This window comes from Polypterus senegalus, chromosome 9 (assembly GCF_016835505.1).
Source record: "Polypterus senegalus isolate Bchr_013 chromosome 9, ASM1683550v1, whole genome shotgun sequence".
Taxonomy (NCBI): Eukaryota; Metazoa; Chordata; class Cladistia; order Polypteriformes; family Polypteridae; genus Polypterus; species Polypterus senegalus.
The window spans coordinates 70,329,228-70,353,360 of record NC_053162.1 but is presented as its reverse complement, the minus strand read 5'-3'; the positions used below and the strand labels follow the sequence as shown (position 1 = coordinate 70,353,360).

The 24,133-nt window shown below is 35.7% G+C and overlaps 1 protein-coding gene across 5 annotated transcripts in view; it reads left to right on the top strand.

The window, feature by feature from the left end:
* The window catches only part of LOC120535398 (cyclic nucleotide-gated cation channel beta-1-like), a 109,058-nt gene that overhangs the window by 76,672 nt on the left and 8,253 nt on the right, over positions 1-24,133 (top strand). For 4 of the 5 annotated variants that reach the window (XM_039763219.1, XM_039763217.1, XM_039763220.1 and 1 more), the window contains exons 9-17: positions 1,177-1,263; positions 4,196-4,260; positions 10,676-10,798; positions 16,749-16,890; positions 16,973-17,132; positions 18,151-18,248; positions 18,339-18,422; positions 21,249-21,367; positions 23,005-23,151. In XM_039763219.1, coding sequence (XP_039619153.1) covers positions 1,177-1,263; positions 4,196-4,260; positions 10,676-10,798; positions 16,749-16,890; positions 16,973-17,132; positions 18,151-18,248; positions 18,339-18,422; positions 21,249-21,367; positions 23,005-23,151 — 1,025 coding nt within the window. The remainder of the gene's footprint in view (positions 1-1,176; positions 1,264-4,195; positions 4,261-10,675; positions 10,799-16,748; positions 16,891-16,972; positions 17,133-18,150; positions 18,249-18,338; positions 18,423-21,248; positions 21,368-23,004; positions 23,152-24,133) is intronic. The other variant, XM_039763221.1, reaches the window with a different exon arrangement.

Here is a 24,133-nt window from a genome sequence, read left to right as displayed (position 1 = left end):
TTTATTTGTAATGTTCAAGGACTTGGCTACTACACCACCCTTCTTCCCACTATAGAACTTTTATACCTACCATCACTTAAGTGATGTCTACCCCTGGCAAGAAGCACCATTGTTGCCTCATTGTGTGGTCAATTATCGGTCAAGGGTGACCTTTAAACAGCACTCCCTAATTACACTTAAAGGTCTATGATCCACGGTGCATCCACATTCCAAGGTTCAGCTACGCATACTTTGTGTAACATTACCTAGTATGTGCCTGTTTGGGCCGTACACTAGGGAAGGGATGTCAAACTCCAGTCCTGGAAGGCTGCAGTGGCGGCAGGTTTTTGTTCTAACCATCTTCTTTATTAGTGAGCAGTTTTTGCTGCTAATTAACTTCTTTATCTTTAGTTTTAATTAACTTGCTCATGCCCCTTAGCTGTTTCTTCTTCCTTAATTAGCAGCCAAACAATAATGAGACACAAAACAAGCCACCACATGACCAGTTCACCTGTGCCCATCACACAATATCTGAAAATAAAGGAAGGTGATGGTCTCTGTAAAGTTGATCTCTCAGGTCACCAAAACATTTTGACCAGTTTTGGAAATGTCTGTTGTGGCAGAATGAGAGCAGCAACAGGCCACTGAATTAAATAACAGGTTTAATTAACAACAAGAATAAGCTTGTCATTAAGAAACTGGTCAGAGTGAAATTAGTTGGAGTTTGAAGCCCCAATTTAGCTGGTCATCTGTTGGCTCATTTTACATCTCATTTCTGTTTGGCTGTCATTTAATGAAAAAAAATAATTCAAAGGACTGAATCCTTAGAAACAGGGCTACTAAAATGAAGAGAAAAGAAAGTAATTAGCAGTGAAAACTGGTCACTGATTAGGAAAAGGGTTAAAATGAAAACCCCCTCCTTGGAGTTTGACACCCCTGCACTAGGGGACACATGAGAAACATCATTACTTCTGTAGGCATTGGCACTTTTTTCATACTCACTTGGAAAGGTACCACATGACAGAGCTGGGAAGTTACAAAGTATTTATGTGCTATTTATTTTTTAATTTTATGTTTTTCATTTGTAGTTTTGAAAATAATATACGATTGGTTATGTCCTTTTCAACAAATTCAGTGAAAGAGAAGGTTTTGCCTTACTCTTTTGTTATTGTAAGCAAACACTCTTCTGTATTACAGATGGATATGCTTTCACTCATTCCTCTGGACTTCCTATATTTTAAGGTTGGAGTGAATTCTCTTCTACGACTGCCACGTCTGTTAAAGGTGAGCTTATCCTTCAACTGCTAATAATTATCAGTTATTATTATTTTATAGAGGTAATGTATAAGCGCATTTCACTAATGTTGAATGATGGATAGGACAGCAGCAGTGATCCTATATTTGATATTATTCACATACCCTAGGTGCTTGGAGCCCTTCTATAACTGTCTTGTCCAAATGTTTCCAGCTCTTTTAATCATTGTCTCTGCCTCGTGTTTTAAAAATAATAAGTCTAGCCTTTGTAATTAATTCAACCATAAACTGAAAATGTAGTTCAATACAGAACAATGTAAAGTGCTGCAACACAGACAAAAGGAGTTGTTATGTCTAATATGAGATAATGTAGAGGGAAAAGGTTACAGAAGACCATGAGAAAACTAACCAATACGGCTGCTAAAAGAATGTATATTCAAACTTTCATCAAACCAAAACACTAACTACTGTAAAAATGAAAGTCTTTTCACCAGAAACAACAAATATAAACCAAAACATATATTGTAACTGCTACCCACAACAGCTATGAGAATACTTTGTTTATATCTGCAGACTCAAAGTACCAGGAAATGCATGATGCTGCCCTTTTATCCCGTTAGGACAATGACATTAATACCATGCACTTCTGGGTAATGTTGCATGACATCTCTGTGGCAGCCGTTAATCAAAATGGCAATGAACATGACAAAAGAGGGTGTTGAGAATGAAAATGAAATTTAAAAACTGTCTAAAAACAAAAATTATAGCCAAAAATAATGTCAGAATTTAATTCTGCAACCCAAAAAACTATACAGTATTTGGACACAAAATATTACAGAATGTAAATGAAAAATATTCAAAAAATGAATAATGACCACAGATTGAAAGGCATGTCCCAGTCTGACAGGTTTAGTTTTAAAGGATGAATGGAGACCTAATCCAGAGCATCAATATTGTCAAAGGCAGTGATAAACTTGATCTAGTAGCATTATTTCATTTAGTGAATCACATATTTTAGGACACCAGTGAAAATGAAAGGGAAGAGCATCTAAGAAAGAAGCCCTGAAGCACCTCTACCTACAAAGAGCTATGGGAAATGAGAAAAATGTCCAGGTCATATAGTTGTAGCAGAAACCTTTTAAAAGGACAAGAGGTTGGGGCAAGCTGGGCATCAGCTAACCAAATGAGCATGATGTACTGAGTGGTCTCCTCTTCTCTCTTAAATAAAGCCTATTGATATTAAAGGTCACTGCACTATTAGAAGTATATAATGTGCACAGCTTTGCTGTATAGAATACATGTACAAATTATAGTTAAAATAATGTAAGAAAGAAAAAGTCTCAATGTCTTAATATCTTCAAGACAAAATATAAATGAATGTAATAAATATGAATTAATACATAACAGAAAATAGAAGACAATATCTAACCATCCTTACATTTTCCTATCTGGCTCATCCAGGGCAGAGTTGCAAGGAAGCTGGAGCCTATCCCAGCAAGCACTGGGAGCAAGGCAGGAACAACCCTCAACACAGTGCCAGTCTATTGTTGGGTAAATACTCATATACTCACACACAAACACTCTCTAGGGCTACTTTAACATCATCAGCTAACCTAAATTGTACGTCTTAGGGAGAAAACTGAACCACCCAAAGGAAATCCAAGTGGACACATGGAGAACATGCAGACTCCATGCTATGAGCACCTAGGACATGAATCCCAGTCACTTTGTTATGAGGTAGCAGTGCTAACACTGTGCCACCATGTTGCCTGGAGTAAATATCAAAAGTGGAAACTTCTTAATTTACCAATAATAAGATTTCTGTGACACTAAAGAAATCAGGTTGTTATACTTTAAAAGTCATTTTCAGATCTTTGTAATCTTGTGATCTGAAAATGAATGATAATAAATGAATAATGCATTTAAAACCCCAGTTAATGTTGCTTACGACTTTTTGGTTTATATACTGTATATATGCATCCTAATCGGTGACTCATGTCTAGTGTTCCTGAAGTGAAGAAATTTAATAAAAACACTTGGCTGCCTGAGGACTTTTACTTTGTAGGTTCATTACTTAGCACGTTTTCATAAACATACAGAAAAAACATTTTTATTTCTCATTTTTTATATTGCAAATTTCTTATTTACAGGCTTTGAGCACAGTTCCCATCTGCAAATATTTAAAAAAACACAAAGTGCCACTTGATAATAATACTTTATGTCATGCAATTTAGTGCTCCTTTGAACAAACCTCAATTTGCTTTATTACCACACTTTAAAAAGACTAAATGCAGTTTCATTTGGTATGTGGTTAAAGGGCGGCAACCTTACAAAAACAACAACAGACTACACAGTGGGTGATCCAGTCTTTGGCTGGGAGAGTTCATTGTCAAGTTTGCCTGTTATTTTTAATTTAGTTTGCATTACCTCCAGAGACTACTGCTTGGCTGACCGGTCACTATGACTGGGCCAGTGTCAGCGTGGTGTGTGTGAAGATACAGTCTGTGATGAACTGGTATCCTGAAAATGAATGGTTTCTGCACTGAGCCTGTTTATGTCAGAACAGACTCCACATCTGGCTGCCTATAGGCCTTACCAAGTGAAAACAGATTTCCAAAATCAGTGGGTAGTGGTTTAGGTGGATACTTCCATCCTTAGCTAGATTCAGTCATTAATATTTAGGATTCTAGATACTCATAGTAAGTATCAAGTTAAATTCACATTACCTTTTAGAAGGTCCTAATATAGCTTTTGATGTTTCTAAGGATGTAACTGGCACTTTGACAAATATTTATGGTGTGAGGCTTCAGTGTTTTCATATTCGCAAAAGTCTTTACGTCTTTAAACATTAGTTATCATTTAATTAAAAACAATGAAGGAGATGATTACTGTTACTAAAGCATAATGGTTGAAATTGTTTTTCCTTCTGATTATGCCTTATAAATCATATTTTTCTCCACAGTACATGTCTTTCTTTGAGTTTAATGATCGTCTGGAGGCAATTCTGAGCAAAGCTTACATCTACAGGTAAATGTAAAGGTTTGCTATTTTTTCATTCCCAAGAAAAGGCTAAATACTCTTTGCACTTCTGCCTTTTTACATTGATGTTGTAACTATGCAGTGTCAGACTAAATTAATTTAAAGAAAATAGTTGAACATCTGCTTACTGACTGCATTGAAAGAAGTACAGAATGTGGCACAGAGGGTAAAGAATTCAAGTGGAATGCACCAGACTACGGGAATAGCCTCCATCCTACTAAATTAGTTTATAACAGCACCATTAACATAATTCATCAGTGGTTCAAATGTGTGTACACAGTATATGAACTCTACTGCTCCTCTTGAAAGTGTTCCTCCTGCCTTCCCATGATGCTTTTTCTACTCTTTTTTGTGACTCCAAGCCCAAATAACACTTTTAGCTAGGAATTAACTTGTAAAAAGTCCGTTCTTAACTCTGATCTGTATGGCAAACAGATGGATACCTCAAGCTCGCCCTGTACCTCAGACCATTACCAATTGTCTCATAAGTTTTGACCTCAGATGCTGCTACTATTGTGTATTTGGCAGACACAAATGCACAAGATGACAAATTATTAGTTATTTTAAATGCATTATGTATATTTTGTACAACTGGAACAGAAGAATACACTGTGAACTGCAAAGACCATAGACATTACATGACTGTCTGTTAAATCTACTACAGTATGTCACTGGCCTATTAAATGAAATATTTTCAGCTTATCTCTAATAGAGCACTAGAAAAATGGCACACTATTAAAATAAATTTTATATGCTACCTAGCCATTTAAATGTGCACCCTGCAATTATTCCCACACTCCTCTATCAAAAAAAACAACAATTGGCCATTTTGGGGCTCTAATTTGTATACCTATTTATGTAATTTATTTGCATTTTTGTCAACATTTTGCCATTTTGTGCCCTTGTCATTCTATGAGCCCACTGTTTTCTGTTTCTGATTACTGTGAGGCTGCATGGTTGGTAGGCAGGTAAATCACGTGCCAAGTGGCCTGTGACATATGTAATATAAAAGATGTTGGTACTCCAAATGAGTTCTCTAAACTTTAAAATTAAAAGGCAGGACTTTAAATAAAATTAAACATTTTGTTAAGAAAAGTATAATAGGGATTTTGAACTTTTCGAACATCATTCTTTGGCTTTTGGTTTTCTTTTGGGCTTTAGTCTTTTGGCTCAACATTTATTTGGATTGGGCCCTGGCTGCAACTGGAAATTCTTCTGAATAATCCTTTATGCTAGGTACTATCTCTGCTACTGGTAAATAAAACAAAATCACAACAGGTATCTTTGCTACATCACTGCTGGACAGGAATTCTACACAAACAAGTATTTCTTGACAGTGGGCAATGAAAAGCTAAATTGGTAAAAACATCCCTGAGCCCTGTAAATGCAGTGTCATTCCTACTGTCCCAAGTTACCATGGACCCCGTGTACCTACTTCTGGAGTCCCAGGGAGGTATATTCACTAGCAGTTTACCATATCCAATGCCACATATTAAGGGTGTCCTTCCCTTTGGATAGAATGGCTTGCTATTAGCCCCTTTCTATGGCAGAACTTAAAAAGTGAAGTGTGAGTGCAGTTCTTGCATTTGCATTGTATTTCCATTGGGGGTAAATTTCGCTGCTATACTTATACTGTATATGTGCTTCTCACATATCAACAAAGAAATGTAGGTTTTCATTTTTCACATTGTTTTGCATGTGTTCTAGACTGCTGTGGACGTTTTATCTTTTAATTCTTTCACACTTGATTCGTATTGTGAGATATTAGAAACCAAAACATTTTTTCATTTAATTTACAACCAAAGCAAGATATCCCAAAAGTTTAATTAAGTGTAACTACAGAAAATGATAACATAACAAAACATTTAACTGTGCTTTAAATTGAAACCAAAGTTAAAAGTAGAAAATATGACCCCCTCTACAAATAATGTGGCATTTCAAGTTTAAATAAGTGTAAAATCTGAACAGATATCAAATGACGTTTTAGCCATTTAATTAAATATGTTGATTTTTAAAGAAGGACTTATAAAATTCTTAACTGTGTATACAGTCTGAAATTGGGCCACACAGAAAATTATGTACAAGTTATGGCTCTCAATGGTCATTGCCACAGGTATATAAACAAATGTGAGGCCCTGGTCACATCTGGTCTACGGTGTGTTTATCTTTGGCCTGCTGTGTACCACAAAAATCATTTAACTGAAACTTTTGTCCATAACATGAAGTAGGAATTGGGATCTGCACCTTAGTGTTGAACAAATTAAATAAAAAATGCAATACATCTGCAAAGTAAATGTCTTTACTTTCACATGTTTCATTCTTAATATGAATAGATGCAATACAACTATTGAAAACTAATAAAATCAGTTTTTTCTTATGTTACACTCTTCTCCAACTTAAGGCTTAGAAAGCTTACATTTCTCAAACCCACTTATTTCATTCATTGCAGAATCACCAGAGCCTTGTTTTTGTAGTATCTTTTGATGCAGTGCTTTTCACTTTTGATGTCAAAAGCTCTCAGCTACTCAGGTATCTCATTTTATAGCTAGAGAGAGAAGTGTTGTTAAGATATTACAGGAAACAGATGCCAAAGCAGGATCCCAAAAGAAAAAGGCAAATGGGAAAGGATTTAGCTGGTTCTGCAATTTTATTTTAGATGAACTAACAGACATCTTTGCAGTATTGTGAAGTAGTGAGTCTTCAGCCTGGATTTAAAGAGTGAATCCAATGTGAAATACCTTAAGCCAACAGTGGATGTTTCAAATGTCTGGGACACTCTTTCTAAAATCTATGCATCTTACAGCAGTTATATTTATCCTCAGAATTGTAAGAAGATTTACTCTTTGTAATTGCAATTTATAGATGATTAAGTTGGGAAAGGTAAAGGGAGCAATGGCAAATGTAATAAATTTGAAAATGACTTCAGATTAAATTTTAGCTGATGAAGTATGTTAGTAGTAGGGGTGATATGGTCATATTGCTTAGTTCTAAAAACAATTCACCATTTTGAATTTGGATGGAAATAGAAGGATTTGGGCAATCTGTCAGAATAGTACTGCAGTAGTCAGATATACTCAAAATAAATGCATGAATTAACATTTTTTTTTAATTTGCTATTGGAAAAATTCACTATCTGGTGCCAATATTCAATTACAGATCAAATGATAAGTCCCGTTACATCAGTTTTCCACAAGTAGAAACAAGGCCATATATTAAAAAAAAAGGTTAGTTTTAGTTCCTAAACTTAAACTAAACTTTAATTATTTCTATTTATAGCATGAATTTCTTCGAATATTCGACCATTTGCAAACACTTTAATTCTGCTAGTGTTTGGGTATTCAGCACATCTTAGTAGATTGGCTCCCATTCAATTACTTTTTCCATGTTAAGACATATTGGCTCCAGCAGACCCCCGTGACCCTGTAGTTAGGATATAGCGGGTTGGGTAATGGATGGATGGATGGATGTTAACCCTGAACCCAAATGATGCCCTGAACGACCAAAGTAATTTTGTATTATCAAACCATGTCAGAAATTGAAGCAAAAACTAAAGAATGTATATAAGAGATGTAAACAATAATGCCTAAGCCCTCTAAACTTCCTAAATACCTGTTTTATACCATTTATAAGGGTAACACATCTAATATTGCCAATTTCATCTTCATAAAAGGCAAAACCTGGCTCAGCTTAACTCATATACACTGCAACAAGTTTGCATAAGCTATACATATTACTCAAGTAATCATTGTAGACACGATCTGACAGCACACACCATATTCTAATATGTCTGAAAAGCAGTCAGCTGGTCTTAATGGAAACCTTTGTTCCTGTGTCTCAGCCTGCCTGCCAAGTAAGCCTAAAAGAAAACAAGCTAAAAAGGTTAAAAGGTAAAAATAAAGATAAAGCAATTGTTATGATTTGTAGCTCCAGATAAGCTAAAGAAAAATAGAAGTCAGTCAGTCAGTCATTGTCCAACCCGCTATATCTTAACACAGGGTCACGGGGGTCTGCTGGAGCCAATCCCAGCCAACACAGGGCGCAAGGCAGGAAGAAATCCCGGGTAGGGCGCCAGCCCACTGTAGGACATACATACACACACCCACACAACAAGCACACACTAGGGACAATTTAGGATCGCCATGCACCTAACCTGCATGTCTTTGGACGGTGGGAGGAAACAAAAAATAGAAGTGATTGTCATAAATAATGTTATTTAAAAACTGAACATGAGTTAATGCAATTTGGTGTATCCATAAGTGTGAAAAAGGTGACATACACACAAAAAAACAACAGCACAAGCAGCCATTTTCTTTGACAGGTTTTCCCTGATCAGTAAGTTCCACATTGTCTATTACAGCAGCCAGACCTGTAAAGTAAGGCATCAATCTTGGGTGAGTTTGCAGACCACTACAGCATATATTCACCTACACCCACGGTTGCTCAGTTCAAAGTCCTCAATCAACCACAAACAGTAGGAAAAGGGAAACAAGGTAGCAATCAAGCAGAAAACTAATGTCTGATGACCATGTCATGTGAGGAGCTCAAAATAGCCATTACCATTCAGACTGAGAAATTAGTACTTGCAGCATTCTTTGTAATTATTTAAAACGGCTGGTGGGGCTTCTTCCTCAGGCCATGAGGCTGCACAATTATAATGCAAAATGAACCAGGAGCTGGAACTCCATTTTCAAGCATAGCATTAAACCCGGATCTTTTGGGACTTAACAGACAGAAGCCTTTCATAAGGATTCAGCTTTACTCCCCAATGCTACACATAATGTTTATTTATGTACCCAGCGAGGCATTTCCATAAGATATACTTCTCTTACTTCCCTGATCTTTCAGATTCATAGATTCATGTTTTTGTCAATTATACATAGTATAATCAGATGCTTTCTTTCATATCTGCAACAGACAAGTGTCAGTATTACAATACCAACAGCAGACATTGAGAACAACCCCACACATGTAAAGCAATATCAAATGATACACAAAGAAGTATCTAAAAATGTGAAGTTTGTTCATGTAATTGTTAATCTGATTATGGTATTAATAAGCAACTTAAATTTCTGATCCTAGTATTAATGGTCCTGCACTGTTAGCAAGAACTGAGGATGGAGAAAAATGACTGTGCAGTATGGTTGTGGTCTTTAATAGTACTGCTTGACTTTCTAAAAGAATTGTGTGCAAATAGTATTTTGAGCTGATGCCCACTGGAGTGTTTTGCAGGCCTCAGCTGAGTTGAATACCAGGATAATACACAGTTTCCAAGGACAGACCCCACTGAACATGTGTAGAAGCTGGTTAGCACAGACAATCAGGCATTCCTAATATATATATTGTAACAAGAAAACCCCAGAGACATTGGGAAGGTTTGGGGCAGCCATCCATATAATATTTCCCGGCTGCAAAATCTGTCCAAATACAAAGACATGTTCACACAATCAAGTCCAAAACAAAACTGAGTATCATCTTAAGATGGCGGCTTTTAAATCCTCGCAGGAGAAGTGTTGTCATCAGGGCTGGAACCGGAATCGACTTTGTTGGCTGCCCCAGAACAGGGCGGGGTTTCCTGAGAATGGTCTGCAAGGAATTGAAAGTGGAAATTAGCGCACTTCGCCACCCCCTGGTCCGGTGTGGAACTACATTTATTCAGGCCCTTTAGTTGTCCCCTAAACACGCGAGTGTGACAATATATAAGGAGGTTAAAGCATTGGTGGGCCTACTTAATGTTAGCAAAGTTGTGTTGTGTCCATTTCAGGTTTCAGTGGTGGTTAAGAACTCTAAAGTCCAGGTGCACAAGGTGGCACTAAGTCTCAAGGCAAAAACAATGTCAATTTATTTATATAGCACATTTAAAACAACATAGGAATGCTTTGGCCAAAGTGCTTTACAATAATAGAATAAAAAGAAAACATACAAATAACATAAATAACACTGGTGCTCATCCTTAATGGTTCTGTACAACAGTGTGAAATGCTGAACTGTAGCCTATAAACAGTTGTCCAGTTTAGTAGTGTTTATTGTCCAGTTGTGGCAGGATGATAAGAATTGCCAGGGTATATAGCATTCTCTGTAGGTCAATTGTGATAATAAGTAAGGGTGAAAAGACCAATGTTCCACAAAGCACTTGTAACTGGCAAAAACTGATTTTTTTCATAATATTTAGACATAGTGAACCAAAATACTTCACACATGAAACATTCATACTGTTTTATGACTCTTCTAATTTCAATAAAAATCATTGCCAAATTGACTTGCTATTTAATTAGAATATCAAACAAATTCCATGACTCTCAATTTCAACACCTGAGTTGATTGAAGCTAACTTACCAAACCTTTCTAAGTTTATTCCAAGCTGACCCATTCTTGCTTATACTGTATATTATTTTTTTCCTTGCAGAGTCATCAGAACAACAACCTACCTCCTGTACTCTTTACACTGCAATTCCTGTCTCTACTACTGGGCATCTGACTATGAAGGGATCGGATCAACCCGTTGGACATATACTGGACGTGGGAACAGGTTTTCATATTCAGTACTTTTTTCGTGAATCTGCTGTATGTTTTTTTCCAAATACATTCAAGAAATACATACTGTATGCGCTGGCTATGTAATTGACCTTTTTCTCATTGTAGATCAGAAAGGATCAGTTGTTTCCAACAAAGGTTATAAAACCCACCCTTTCTACCTCAAAGCAACTGTTACCTCCAGGTGGTAGACCTGTACAAGTGCATTTGCATAAAAACAAATTTGATTATGGTTCCCTCTGATCGGTGCATTGTATACGTCTTTGTTTCATAAACTATGGGTTCCCCACACTTGTTCCTGGGGTACTAAAGTTGTTGCTGGTTTTTGTTCCATCCATTCATCCTTCCATTTTCGAACCCATTTAATTTAATTTAGGACTGTGCAGTCTGGAACACTGGATGCAAAGAACCAACATTACATGGAGCGGAACTTAATGTTCACACATATACCAACCCTTACTCACAGTAGCGTAATTTAGAGGTACCTAACATTCAAATCTTTGGAATGTTGAAGTTAAAATGGAGCACTCAGAGAAGATCCTGAAGAAAATTGTGTTCTAAATTGCTTTAATAAAATGCCAAATTCTGCCTGTAACTGTTGTCATGATCTAACTTTTGCTTTTCATTTTCTTTAAACTGTTATTTGGTCTCTAAAAATGCTTTATACAAAGAATCCAATGGGTACATTTATTTTTTGTTTTAGCAAACTTTAATGTTATGCCATGATGCTATTTAGTTTGTGAATGGGCACCTCCATTTTGAGACACCTTGTATCTTTTGTTGCTAGCAGTTGCTTGGCAGGGTGACTCAGAGTGTGTGAGACATGACATCATTACCACAATGAATTAAAGGTCAGCATACACTTCTGGGTTGTTTGAGTTTGTGGATATAACCTAAATAACCTAGTATATTTTCTGTGTTTTTTTAATTGATCTCTGGTTATGAACTTACTTTTGCCCTTTGATTGTGAACCTTGGCTAACATTTCGGCTCAGTTATGTGTACTATCCTAGTTTCAACTCATTTGTTACATCCCTTAATTATTTCTTTTTCATGTTTAGGGCTTTGCAATTCCTTGCAGTCAACACACCTGGACCCATTTTATAAATTATTGTGTTGTTTCATTAAAGTTATCTTGTCATCTTGGAACATACTTTATACCTCGTATGGTTCACAGGATTGGTCTTCTAGTGTATGTGAAGCCACCCAAGAAAACAAAAATCTCATAAATGGTATAAAGTGCATAATGCATGTTTAAAGTAGATTTGAAATGCGAGTTTCTTATCTGTTGCAGCAACATCAATGCTAAGAAATAACAGAATCATAAGACAGATGGTCAATAAAAAGGGAAATAGGTTTATTTCTAAAAGGCAGAGTTGTAGTAAAAAAAAAAAACAAAACTCGGGTATAAAGGCATAAGGGGAAAATGAGAATAAAAATGTTAGTCAGGGCAGATTCTCAAATAGGCAAAGATTAAATAATCTAAGAGATAAGAAACAAGTATACTGTACAGTATATCAAAGCTTTCACAAAAAAAGGTGCTCACCAAAGGCTAAGTGCACAATGACTGGGCATGAGTTTAAACTGTTTAAATATGAGCTTATTAAATGAATGGTTAATAAGTAACTTCACCAGGCAACTCAGTCACTGTATATCAGCTCAGCTCAGCTACAGGCAGGAATGTAGAAGGAAGAGCCATGGGCAGTGAAATGGTTTGAAAGATGAGAGGGGTTGAAGGAGATACGTCACATTTTTAACACCATGTTCCGCATTAAATGTTCCAAAGTAAAAATACCCCATTTCGGTGTTTACGATCATTCATATGAACAGATCTGTTTTCTGTAGGCCACTTTTTTTCATTTTATTTTCTAATTATTTCCAAAATGCCTGTTGTAAAAGCAGCTACTTAATGATGAGCACACTGGTGCAAATGGGACTGAATCAGAAGGTTCTGTCTAGGTTACATTGCCATTTGCACCATCAGTGACAACTGTATACTGTATTGTCATTTTCAAAGGAGGCTAATTGGAATCAGTTAAGGAAATTAATGGAGTGAAGATAACTGTATAACTTTGTAAGTCTACTTAGGCTACTAGGACAATAGGAGTTTATTATAAAAATGAATATTACACAAAGATTTGTTTCTTACTCAGAAGAATGGGAATAGTAACGAAGCAATGATTTATGCAAAGAAATGTCCCAAAATCAAGAACTGATCTCTGAATAAGTGATAGACTTTCAGATGCCTTTTGTGGTATGTGTGCTTTTGCTATTAGAAATGGTATGCACATCAGTTTGAGTGTTCAATGCAATCAATATGTTTGTGAGCTTATTTCAAGTGATACTGGACTGCTGGTTTCCTCTGCATCAGGTATGTCCTGGATTAAAACTACGAGTCTGGATTTCAGAACAACTGAGAAAGTGTTCTAATTTTGCAGCTTGGGAGTGCCCTGTACTTTACCATCAATAATAATGGTGAGGATGTTTCTCAAATGCTGGGGTGCATATACTCAATTGCTAATAAAACTGAATCTTAAATGAACTCTTGTAGTAAAAGCGTTCTCACTTTTTGTGGTCATTGCTGCAATGTTGTAGTTAAGATTGTGTTCCTGTAAAATAATTTCTTTCTTTCTTGTCTAATAATTTGGGTGAAGGGAAAGGCTGGGGGTTGCATTTGCATTGTGCTGTGACTAGCTTAGAGAGCTTGGTATCCACAGAGAAAATCTGTGTGAAAATATTAACTAGGGGATGACCCAGATATTAATGAGAGATGTGGTCATAAAAAACTAGAATCAAAACCAAAATTAATTCTAAATATCTTTAGGCAAAAAAGGTCAAAATCCAAACCAGAATTTCTTAGAGGTAGCCAACGTTTAACAAGAGAGCAACTGTGAAAAACTTTGATATCCCAAAGTTTGGAAACCAGTCTATGGGGGGGATGTGGTCACCATCTTAAATTATGATTGTATGATGACAACACATGTTGTAATGCTGGCAGTCAAACAGATAGCAACAGGCATTTCAGTCATAAACAAAATTGACATAATGATAAAAATAACCAAATAAAAAAACAATATTAATCCATACACAAATGAGCTAAAATGAATTCCAGCATGCTAAAAAATGATCATAATAGGTTGCTGTTATGATTGGTGTTTTTCATAACATTTTTATATGATTTACTTAAGTGTATTAAGCAAAATATGCATCTATTTAATTTTTACCTTGCTTTTATCCAGATTGGCTCCTAAATAACTTAAATAACTTTATCCTTCTGCCACAATGCCATTTTGAGATGTTAAGCATTATCAGTTGCCATGGCAAACTAACTGGAATGCTCCAAGAATATGTGATATCATCAGAATGGTAATATAAAGGTCGTCCCATGCATCTTCAGGGTATCCAAGATTAGGATAAAATCAGCGTTAGTGTATGATTCTTGCATTAAAACATCTCCTGGTGAACAAACTTAGTTTTGGTTTTAAGGTCTTTGATTTTTGATTAGTGTTTTGAACTTGACAACAGTTCAGTTAGATTTTGATAAATTTTGCAGACTTTGGCTCGACTTTTTACGTATGTCTCATTTCCTAATCCTTTTCATTAAAACATCCTCACTGTCTCCGAGTCAATACAGTTGCTTCTAATGACATTGCCCCAAAGCGCAATGTGAAAATGTTCCTTCTTAGCTAGACATTCTGAGTTGCAACATTCTCAGTCTGAGAAGAAGATTTCACTCAGAGCAACCTTGCAGGGTCCATACATGACAAAAGCAACAGACACTCTAGATAATGAGGGTGTTAACGCAGAATTAGCTATGTTTTCATCCTATGGTCCCACCTCTGGACAACTGATTGGACAGATCTTCATAGTTTTAAATACAATTGATGTTATTGATGATTAAATGCATTGTATTGATTTACTTATTGTAAATAGGTGCTGAATGCCATAATATTTACATACACTACTTTGCTGAGAAATTAGTCACGTTGAAAATAAAGACTTTTGTAGGAATACAGTGAGTCACCTAAATTGGGTCTAAAATAAAGGAACTGTTCTGAGAAATATGGAATTCCAGGCCACCCTAATTTTAATTCATTAGATTTTCCGTTTCATTCCTCACCTAATAGTACAAAAATATTGCAGGTCGAACTGATATACTACTTCAAGGTAGCCACATTTTCTTGCTTGTCAGGCATTCTGCCTTTCCTTTTACCTCAGTAAAAACACATTTTATTTAAACCAGTGCTTTTTATACTGGCTTCTTCTTTTATTTTCCATTTCTGTACTCAAGTACCTTGTCAGATAAATTTCAGTTTAGATAGATAGAGCCCAATAAACAGCAAAACAACAGGAAAAAAAGCTAACTAATTTGGCTAAACATAAAGGAGTCCACTTCTGAATAATTATTATCTTCTGAATAATTTGTTGGCTTAAAGTATTCAGTGTTATTGTGTCAGAGAGAGGATGTATAGCTTAGTTCATAATGACTGTCGGTTTAGCTTTCTTTTTCTCCATTCCTACTACTTCCAAGGGGTCCAGAGTGCCTCCAATAAGTGATTTTAATTAATTTGGTGGTCCTCTCCTGAACTGATTTTGCCAGGTCAGGGCACAACAGAGTAGAAAATCACACTGTCCATCACAGAATTATAGAAATGTGAAGGATGTCATTACACACAGTAATGGAGTACAGTCACCTAAGAAAAAACAGCCTGCTCTGCCCTTTCTTATGTAGTTCCTCTGTATTATGAGGCCAGTCCACCCTTTCATCAACTCCCATGTGGGCCCCCATGTTCTTGCAGAATGGCACCATTTCTACATCTACTCTCTGAATAGTGACCAGACATAGAGGCTGTTTGGTGCAGCAAAAAAAAAAACAGTTCATTGTTTTTGCTGATATTAAGTTTCAGACAATTCATTCTGCAGCAGGAAATAAAAGCTGTTCACCTGACTCCTATACTCTTTTTCACACCCTGGTCAATAAACCCCATTAATGCACAAAAATCAGAGAGTGTCTGCAAGTGACATAACATGGTGTTGTATTCATAGTCCGAGGTTGAAGAGAAAAGAAGGTGGAACTGTTTCTTGTGATGCTCTAGTGCTGCTCACATCTACTGTTCATCAGTACTTGAGTCTTACAAACTGTGGTCTGTGACAATTAGTTGTTGCCCAATACCTAATGTAAGTGAGAATGTGAAGTATAATGATAAGAAATCAGCAGAAACAAAAACCAACAGATATATCATTCAGTGGCCATCAATGCTTCTTAACCTGTGATTTTTATGTGGTTGGTGAATTAAAGATAATATACAGTATACAGTACAGTATTGAAAAAAGTCAGTCTTTTCTTGGAAGTTCTTTTTCACATACTTTAGAGTGGGTGATTGAAACAAAACAAGCTGCAATAACACTTCTTGTTATAAATGGCAAAATAACATTATTTATCTGTGAACGTCGAGAATATATGTTCTGTACTTGGCAGAGAAGTTGCGGCCTAATATGATATCTACTTGCTAATAGAGAAAGTTGTTGTATTGGACATAAAATCTAACTACTGTCTAAATCTAACTAATCTACTGTATTTATACTAAAGTCCTCCAGTTATTTATGGTTTGTTAGCAAAATCAGAAACAAAACAAAATTTAAATATCTGTAGATAGAAAAACACATAACATTGAAATACTACCACAAACATAGTGCTCACCAGTTGACTTTTTCTAGAACCTTTATATAGAATTTCTAGGACCTTTAAAAGGTCAGGCCAGGCTGGTGCCATCTTGCACTTCTAATAAATGTCATTGTGGCAAGTACCTATCCTGTTGAAGTGAAAATTTGTCAACATCTAAGATCACTGTGAGTGGATTCAATGTAATTTTGACATTCAAAGATTGTTGATCATGCTGTGTTCATAGATTTGATTTCTGTGTTGTTTTTACTTTTGGGCTGCAGCTACATTCGTTGCTACTACTTCGCTGTGAAGACTCTGATCACAATTGGGGGGCTGCCTCATCCAGTGACATTGTTCGAAATCACTTTCCAGCTTCTGAACTACTTCAGTGGGGTCTTTGCTTTCTCTATAATGATAGGGCAGGTAGTCACCTCTCCTTTATTACTTGTATAGATCTGCTCTGATTTGTTTTTAAGATTAATTTTAAAATCATTTTACCTTGCAGATGAGGGATGTGGTTGGGGCTGCAACTGCTGGAAAAACATACTACAGAGCATACATGGACGGAACCATTAAGTATATGAGCAATTATAAAATCTCCAAGGATGTTCAGAATCGCATTAAGACCTGGTATGAATACACATGGAAATCCCAGGGGATGCTGGGTAAGAAAACAATCAAATTTAAGGCTTTTTATTCAGGAGTAAAATTATTTATGATAATCAATGAACTGGTGAGGTCTATAAATTACTCTTTAAACTGTACTTTTCACAGTGAGTGCTAGAGTAAATGTTTAAAGCACACTGTATAGTTAGAGCTCGGTGAATGATCATATTCTATATCTGATAAATATTTTAATCTTCCATCTTGAACAGTAAAAAGACTAAGAAGTATATCAGAATTGCTACCTCTAAAATATTTTGTTTTTAAACTTTAAAAAAATCTAACTATAAAGAAGTGCATTGAGAATGAGTGAATGTACCTTATAATGGACAAGGGTCTCATACATGTTTGGTCCCTGAACAGCATTCTGTTTTTTCAGGATAGACTCTTAAATGACCAATGACCATGTAACAGGAAAAATGCAGATTCAGAAAATGAATGGATGAATATTTAAATATGTTATTATTCTTAATAAAGAAGTACAGTAGTAGAAATATTATTTTACATGTAAGCTTGAGCAAGGTAGCTATGCTAGTGATGGGAAATACACATGCACTAGCAACATGAAAAAGTGTAAAATAAAGAAACAATCAATACAAATGTGAAGGCAAAGGCCATAATAATTATATCATTTAATTTTCAAGGCTCCTGAATTTGGTTTCGATGCACTGATTGCCTGAGTCTGAGTCTGCCCTTGCTAAATCAGACACATCCAATAACCCTGGATTAGACAGCAGCATTCCATTACAAGGCATATTCATGCACACATGCATAGTCACTCATATAGGGCTAATTTAAAGCCCCCATCAATCTAACACATGGGTCTTTGTGATGTGAGAAGTAACAAAAGTACCAGGGGAAAGATCCAACAAGACATGGGGAGAATGTGCAAACTCTACACAAACAGTTAACTGTTAAGATTTTAGCGCTCATCTCTCTGAGCCATGATACATAGGCAATGCTGGCCTCTGTCACCCCATCCACAATCTAAGGCACTCATATAAAATGTTTCTTCTGCAGATGAGCAAGAATTACTGGTGCAACTGCCAGACAAGATGAGACTAGACATTGCAGTGGATGTCAGTTACAGCATCGTCAGCAAGGTGCCACTCTTTCAGGTGGGTCTTCACCAACATGCAATCACTTTTACTGCTTCTCAATCTGTGATGCAGCTCTTTACAACTTTTTTCTGTTCTGTTTTTGCTCAGGGATGTGACCTTCAAATGATTTATGACATGCTGAAGAGGCTAAGGTCGGTGGTATATCTGCCAGGAGATTATGTCTGCAAGAAGGTACATTGATCTTGGTGCCACTGACTTGCATGGACTTAAACTTGTATCATTCATTTGTCATTGAGGTACCGATCACTTGGTTAACTTTTTTCACTGTTAATTCATAATCACTCATTCTGATGGAGTACAAATACATCAGCGATTAGGAAAGATTAAATATTTTAAGAGTGATGATGCAGTCTATCCTCATTATTACAGTACTGAAACCTCTTAATTTAATTCAGTTCAATTTATTCTCCTACTTCAATATAGCATTCCTGATGGCATCTTGTGCCGCACATATTTTCAAATATAGACAATTTAAAAACAAAACATAATTTTGTATTTTGCTGTATGTTAACACACAAATACACATAGATATAACTATATGCTCTTGCAGCTAATTATTTATGTAAAGTATGAGTAGATGAAGCTAAGAAACCGGCAGAACTAGAAATGAGACACACTTTTCACAGAATTCCCCTGTCCATGGCCACTAAATAAACCAGCACTTGTTTAGGCACACTGAAGAGTGTCTTCAAACAACAACTCTATCAAAAGCTTTGTTCAAATCTAAAAGCAATCTTTTTTGAAGTTTTCCAATCTGTTGATATTAAAATAGGCTTCTCTGTGTTATAAGTAGTGAACAGTCAGAGTTTTACAACAAGGTCTGTGTTTTTGCAATAAGATTTGTGTAAAGAAAAAAACAAAACATCTGTTTTCTCAAAACCTTAACCAGACATAGCAAATGTGAAAAACTTATGATTTAAACTGAATGTCTTTAATTAAATTCTAACAATTCTTGTGGACAAGACAAGAAATCAATTCTTACATTTAAAGGAATCTTAAATATCTTTTAGCATTGTGACAAAGTTTGGACATTATCTAATGCATGTAGCCAACTTTTACAAAAAGGCCACTGTGGTGTCACATGCACATGCATCATGCACTTAACTATGACAGAGCACCTTAGCTAACAAAAGTTCTAAAATGGCTGTGGCTGTGGTAATTCAGATATAGATTAAGAAAATATATTTAGAGAATAAGGGCAAAATGATGTCACAGAAGAAAAATGGTAACAATAATAAATTGTAAAAAAACTAATGTTATTTGAGCTGTTCTGACAGAATGGCCGATTTGAAGAAATAAAAATAATTAGACAATTTTCTGCACTAATGAATTTAATTTTACTGCAGTGGCATGTGCACTGGGTGATGTTGTGATCTATTAATTCTAGAAGTGGACTGCGCTATCTGAAATCTTACCAGGTTTACAGTAAAGAAATCCATGGTCTCTTTGCCTCTTCTGTAAAGTGAAGTTCCACTAGAGAGATCTGATTTCTTATTTGTCAATTAAGCTGTTGTTCAAAATTAAACCTAAGGATTTTGCTTACAATTTTTTATTCTGGAATAATAAATAGAGCTTCCCTTTCACAGTGCTTTCTTATGCTGATTAATTATTTTAGTCCAAGAAGTTTGGTGATCTTGCAGTTTTGTTTACCTCTATTTCTTCTTTATATATATTTAAGAGATTGTGTGCTATAATTAGACCACGGTGAATGCCTTTTCACTTTAATTACCTTTGGTTTGACAGAAGATGCTTTAGCCTGTTTGCTACATGAGCTATATTCATTTAATAATCTTATTGGTTAGATCTGGCATTCTCACAGTATGACTCATTCTTGAGATACTATTAGGATTTAAAAGCCTTATAGTTTTGGGTCACAACTGAGAATTTATTGGCAGAAGCAAGGGCATATCAAAGTTATCAAAAATGATGCAAAATCATGTCTACCTCTTTAACTAACAATTCCAGTTATTATACTAAGCACAACCCATTTGGATAAGACCCAGGATCACTGGAAGATATAATGGCCTGGTATATCTAATTCACCATGTTGCTCTGGTAATCCTCAAAAGAAACATAGATCAAAGGTGAAGTAAATAAAGCACTGAAATAGCAATTTCTACAGTATTAAACTCTTAGATTATCTTTTCTGTATGACATTTTGGATAGTGCAGTAATGTAGGCAGAAGATAGATCAGTACCTAAACTGCCTGTGGATTCAGTAACACTAATATCAAATTCTTGAGTTCCAAATCGACAGTGTCTGTAACCTACTATTTATACAATAAGAGACTCATCCAGTGTTTTAACTCCTTGAAATATTTAATTTGTAACACAACTTGAGAAACACCTTTAGGTGTTAAAGTTTTGACTATATATGAGTGAGATGTTTTATGGTACCATATAGTGTTGATTGCTCTGAGGGACATATCTAATTCCAGACTACAGTGATGGTGTACAGTATAGTTTTGAAAATATGGAAAATTATTTGAGTGATAACTAAACCACATAAAAACAGAACCTTGCATTGCCATCATAATTTTCACCCGTGTACAGTAGAATGCTGTGGTCAAGCGTGTCCAAAGTCACAGTTTAATGCAACAGGATAATGATCATAGCATCCTCATAATTGGAGGATAGAATATCAGTAACAACACAAGTTAAGGTTATTTAGATCCAGTGTGACCAGGAATCAAAGCCATACTGCAGCTATCAAATAGGTTTAAGTGTTTAAGATAAAAATTTGTGAGGCTACTGCTTTTCCAAGTGCTTAAAAAGTAGTAAAAGGTAATTGTAAAATGTATAATTATGAAAATAAGTATCATATCAGCTGTTTGATGTCAGGTGTTTGAATTCTGCAGTATTCAGACTATAAGATAAGCAGGTCAATAACATTATAGTTTATACTAAGAGTTCATTTGTTTTTTGATTCTCAACTGTAAACAAAAAGAACACTTAGTGCACATTGGTTACAATTAAATAATAATGAAAAAATTCCAGGGTGAGATTGGAAGAGCGATGTATATCATCAAGGATGGAGAAGTGCAAGTATTGGGTGGTCCAGATGGAAAGACGGTTTTGGTAACACTGCGAGCTGGATCTGTCTTTGGGGAAATCAGGTGCGTCAGCTCTTTCATTTGTAGACTTTACTGCATAATGATTTGATGATTGTCTTGATATCCTAAAATGAAAGAATTTAGTGAACTAAGAAAACCGATTTAAAAGATGTGTCTTTTAAGAATATTTTATATCTTTTTTCAATTTCTAATTCAAATGATGTCCATTGCTTATTGACTAATCAGCGCAGATTTTTTCATTTAAAAACAATGACAGGTGCTGCATGCATCCCTACAATTGTCACTCTGTAGCTTTACATTTAAATGCTCATTAGTAAAGGAGGAAAAGCGTTTTACTCAGATCTTCTCTATATACAAAATGATAAATCTCATCTCTCTCTCTGGCCAACAGAGGGTGATCCTGCCATCCAAAGCTCAACACAGACAGATGCAGACACAAGTCTTGCCACCCAGCATACCTTTATTATAGTGGGGAGGCACTTTTCGTTCGCTCCCCACAGCAGCACAGTTCACAAGCGTCAAAGCACAATGCAACACAGTCCCTTTCTCTTCCTTTTCCTTTCCTCATTCCGCCTCCTCTCCTCTGGCAAACTTCGTCCTCTTCCTCCCGACTGTGTCTCTTCGAGTGAAATGAGGCGGCTCCTTTAATGCTGTTCCTGGGAGTGCACCAGGTGGTTTGTTAGCTGGATCTGGAATCACTCCCAGGTGTAGTGAAAGTCCAGTGTAGCAGAGGTCTGTAACCTCCATAGAACTCAACAGGGCTGCAGCAAACTCCGATGATGTCCTGTGGGAATCTGCCACTGCAATTTCATTCCATTGTGTCCATCATGTGTAACAATAAATCAGAGATAAACTGATTACACTACATTTTTTTATTAATGCATATCTTTGCACTATTGAAAAAGTCTTCACTACTTCCACCCTGCATAATGTCATTAAGTTCACAATACCAATAAACATCAGTGCTTTTGGAAGTTAAAAAAAATAAAGAGAAAATAAGAAAAGAAAGAAAAAACACACCACATATTAACCAACAGGGCCAAGTCACAACTGAACAGAACGAAGTGTGATTTTTTTTTTTTATGCTGTTGTTCAGAGTGTGATAAGAAAAGGACGTTGCTTTTAAGTGAGTAAAAGTAAATAGTAACTTTTTTTTTGGTAGATATATTCAGATCCACTATATACTAAGGCAGAACTAATTGTAGTCTTTGATGCTAATGGGGAGTCGAGATTTGAGCAGTTTTTAGCTTTGAATGAATCAAATCACCTTTGTAAAATTACAGAATACCCTAATTTGGTGATATCATGTCCTTTTAATATGGAGTTCTGCTGCAGTCTCTTTCACACCAGCACCCCCAAGGATGGTGTGAGTAAAATGTTCAACAGTAAGTAGCTCAAGTGCCCTAATAATATTACCCCCGGTAAAATATATATATATATATATTGTATAGAGAAAAGTACTCAGCTGCACAGTACTTTAGATAAATCTGATTAACCAACAGCACTAACTAACTAACATATTAAATTTCCACAGGTAGTTCAATTTAAATGTAAATAAGAACTTGGAAACTGATTATTGCACCAGTACTGTGCAAAGTCTAATATTACGATGAAACGTTTCACCTTCAAAGAGACATGTTACTAATTTATCTTTACTAAAATTCTGTAACCTGTTATAGCCTGCTTTCTGTTGGAGGTGGTAACAGAAGAACAGCAAATGTGGTGGCCCATGGATTTGCTAACCTCTTCATCTTAGACAAGAAAGATTTAAACGATATCCTAATCCACTATCCAGAGTCACAGAAGCTGCTGCGGAAGAAAGCCAAGTCAGTATATAATATTGCTATGTTTTTTGGTGGGACTGTATAAGTGAGATCATAACATTTGTATATTCCCAGGAATGGGCAAATTCTGATAATATTGGCATTTTTCTAATTATTCATTTAATTAAATACATTGTAAGAGTTAAGTGTTAAAATTATTAATGCAAATGTGTTAATTACAATATTTTGGCATTCTTCAATGCAAAATAATCTATGTTGCCCAAATGAAAATAAACTTTAACAAATTCTTGTAGGTTAATTATGATTAGGAAACATAAAATGACAAATTCTTTAAGTATACTTCTGACCTCCTATAATGCCAATAGTTTATGGAGAATTTTCATGGAAGCATGGCTATGAGTCTTTTGAAATATGTCTTTACAATGGACATATGATTTTTGTGAATTTATATTTGCAAAAGTCACTTCAATGTGGATGGAGAGTTCTACTAAATCAGTAATTTTTAAATCTGACCTGATATTTGTCAGTGTTTTTACTGTATTCCTTCAATACCATCAATCTTCACAAATCTTCCAGATCCTGATGCAGTTATCCACAAGGTGCCGGCACCAGGATGCACTCTTAAAAATATTGGCTCTTTAATCGCACTATATATGGTTTTTTGCTGGGTTGTGTGGCTCCTCATAGAACCATTGCTAATTTTGGGAAGGGTTCTTTGCATATGGAACTGGTTCTATATGTTTTGAAAAACTTCCTAAAATATAGAAAAAAACTCAATGTCTTTAATGTATAGTTGGCTACCTAACAGAACACTAATAGATTAAGAACACCTCTATACGTATGCAGCAAGAGCCCTTTTGAAATCATAACCCATTGGTATTTCACACATCTGTTACCATACAGTATATTCATATTTACTGTATGCAACCTGTTAATGATTTAAATAAATAAAATTTCTTTCTGGAACCTTAATATGGATGGGTCTTTGGGAATAAAAAATGGTTCCCATATGACATTGGTCTGA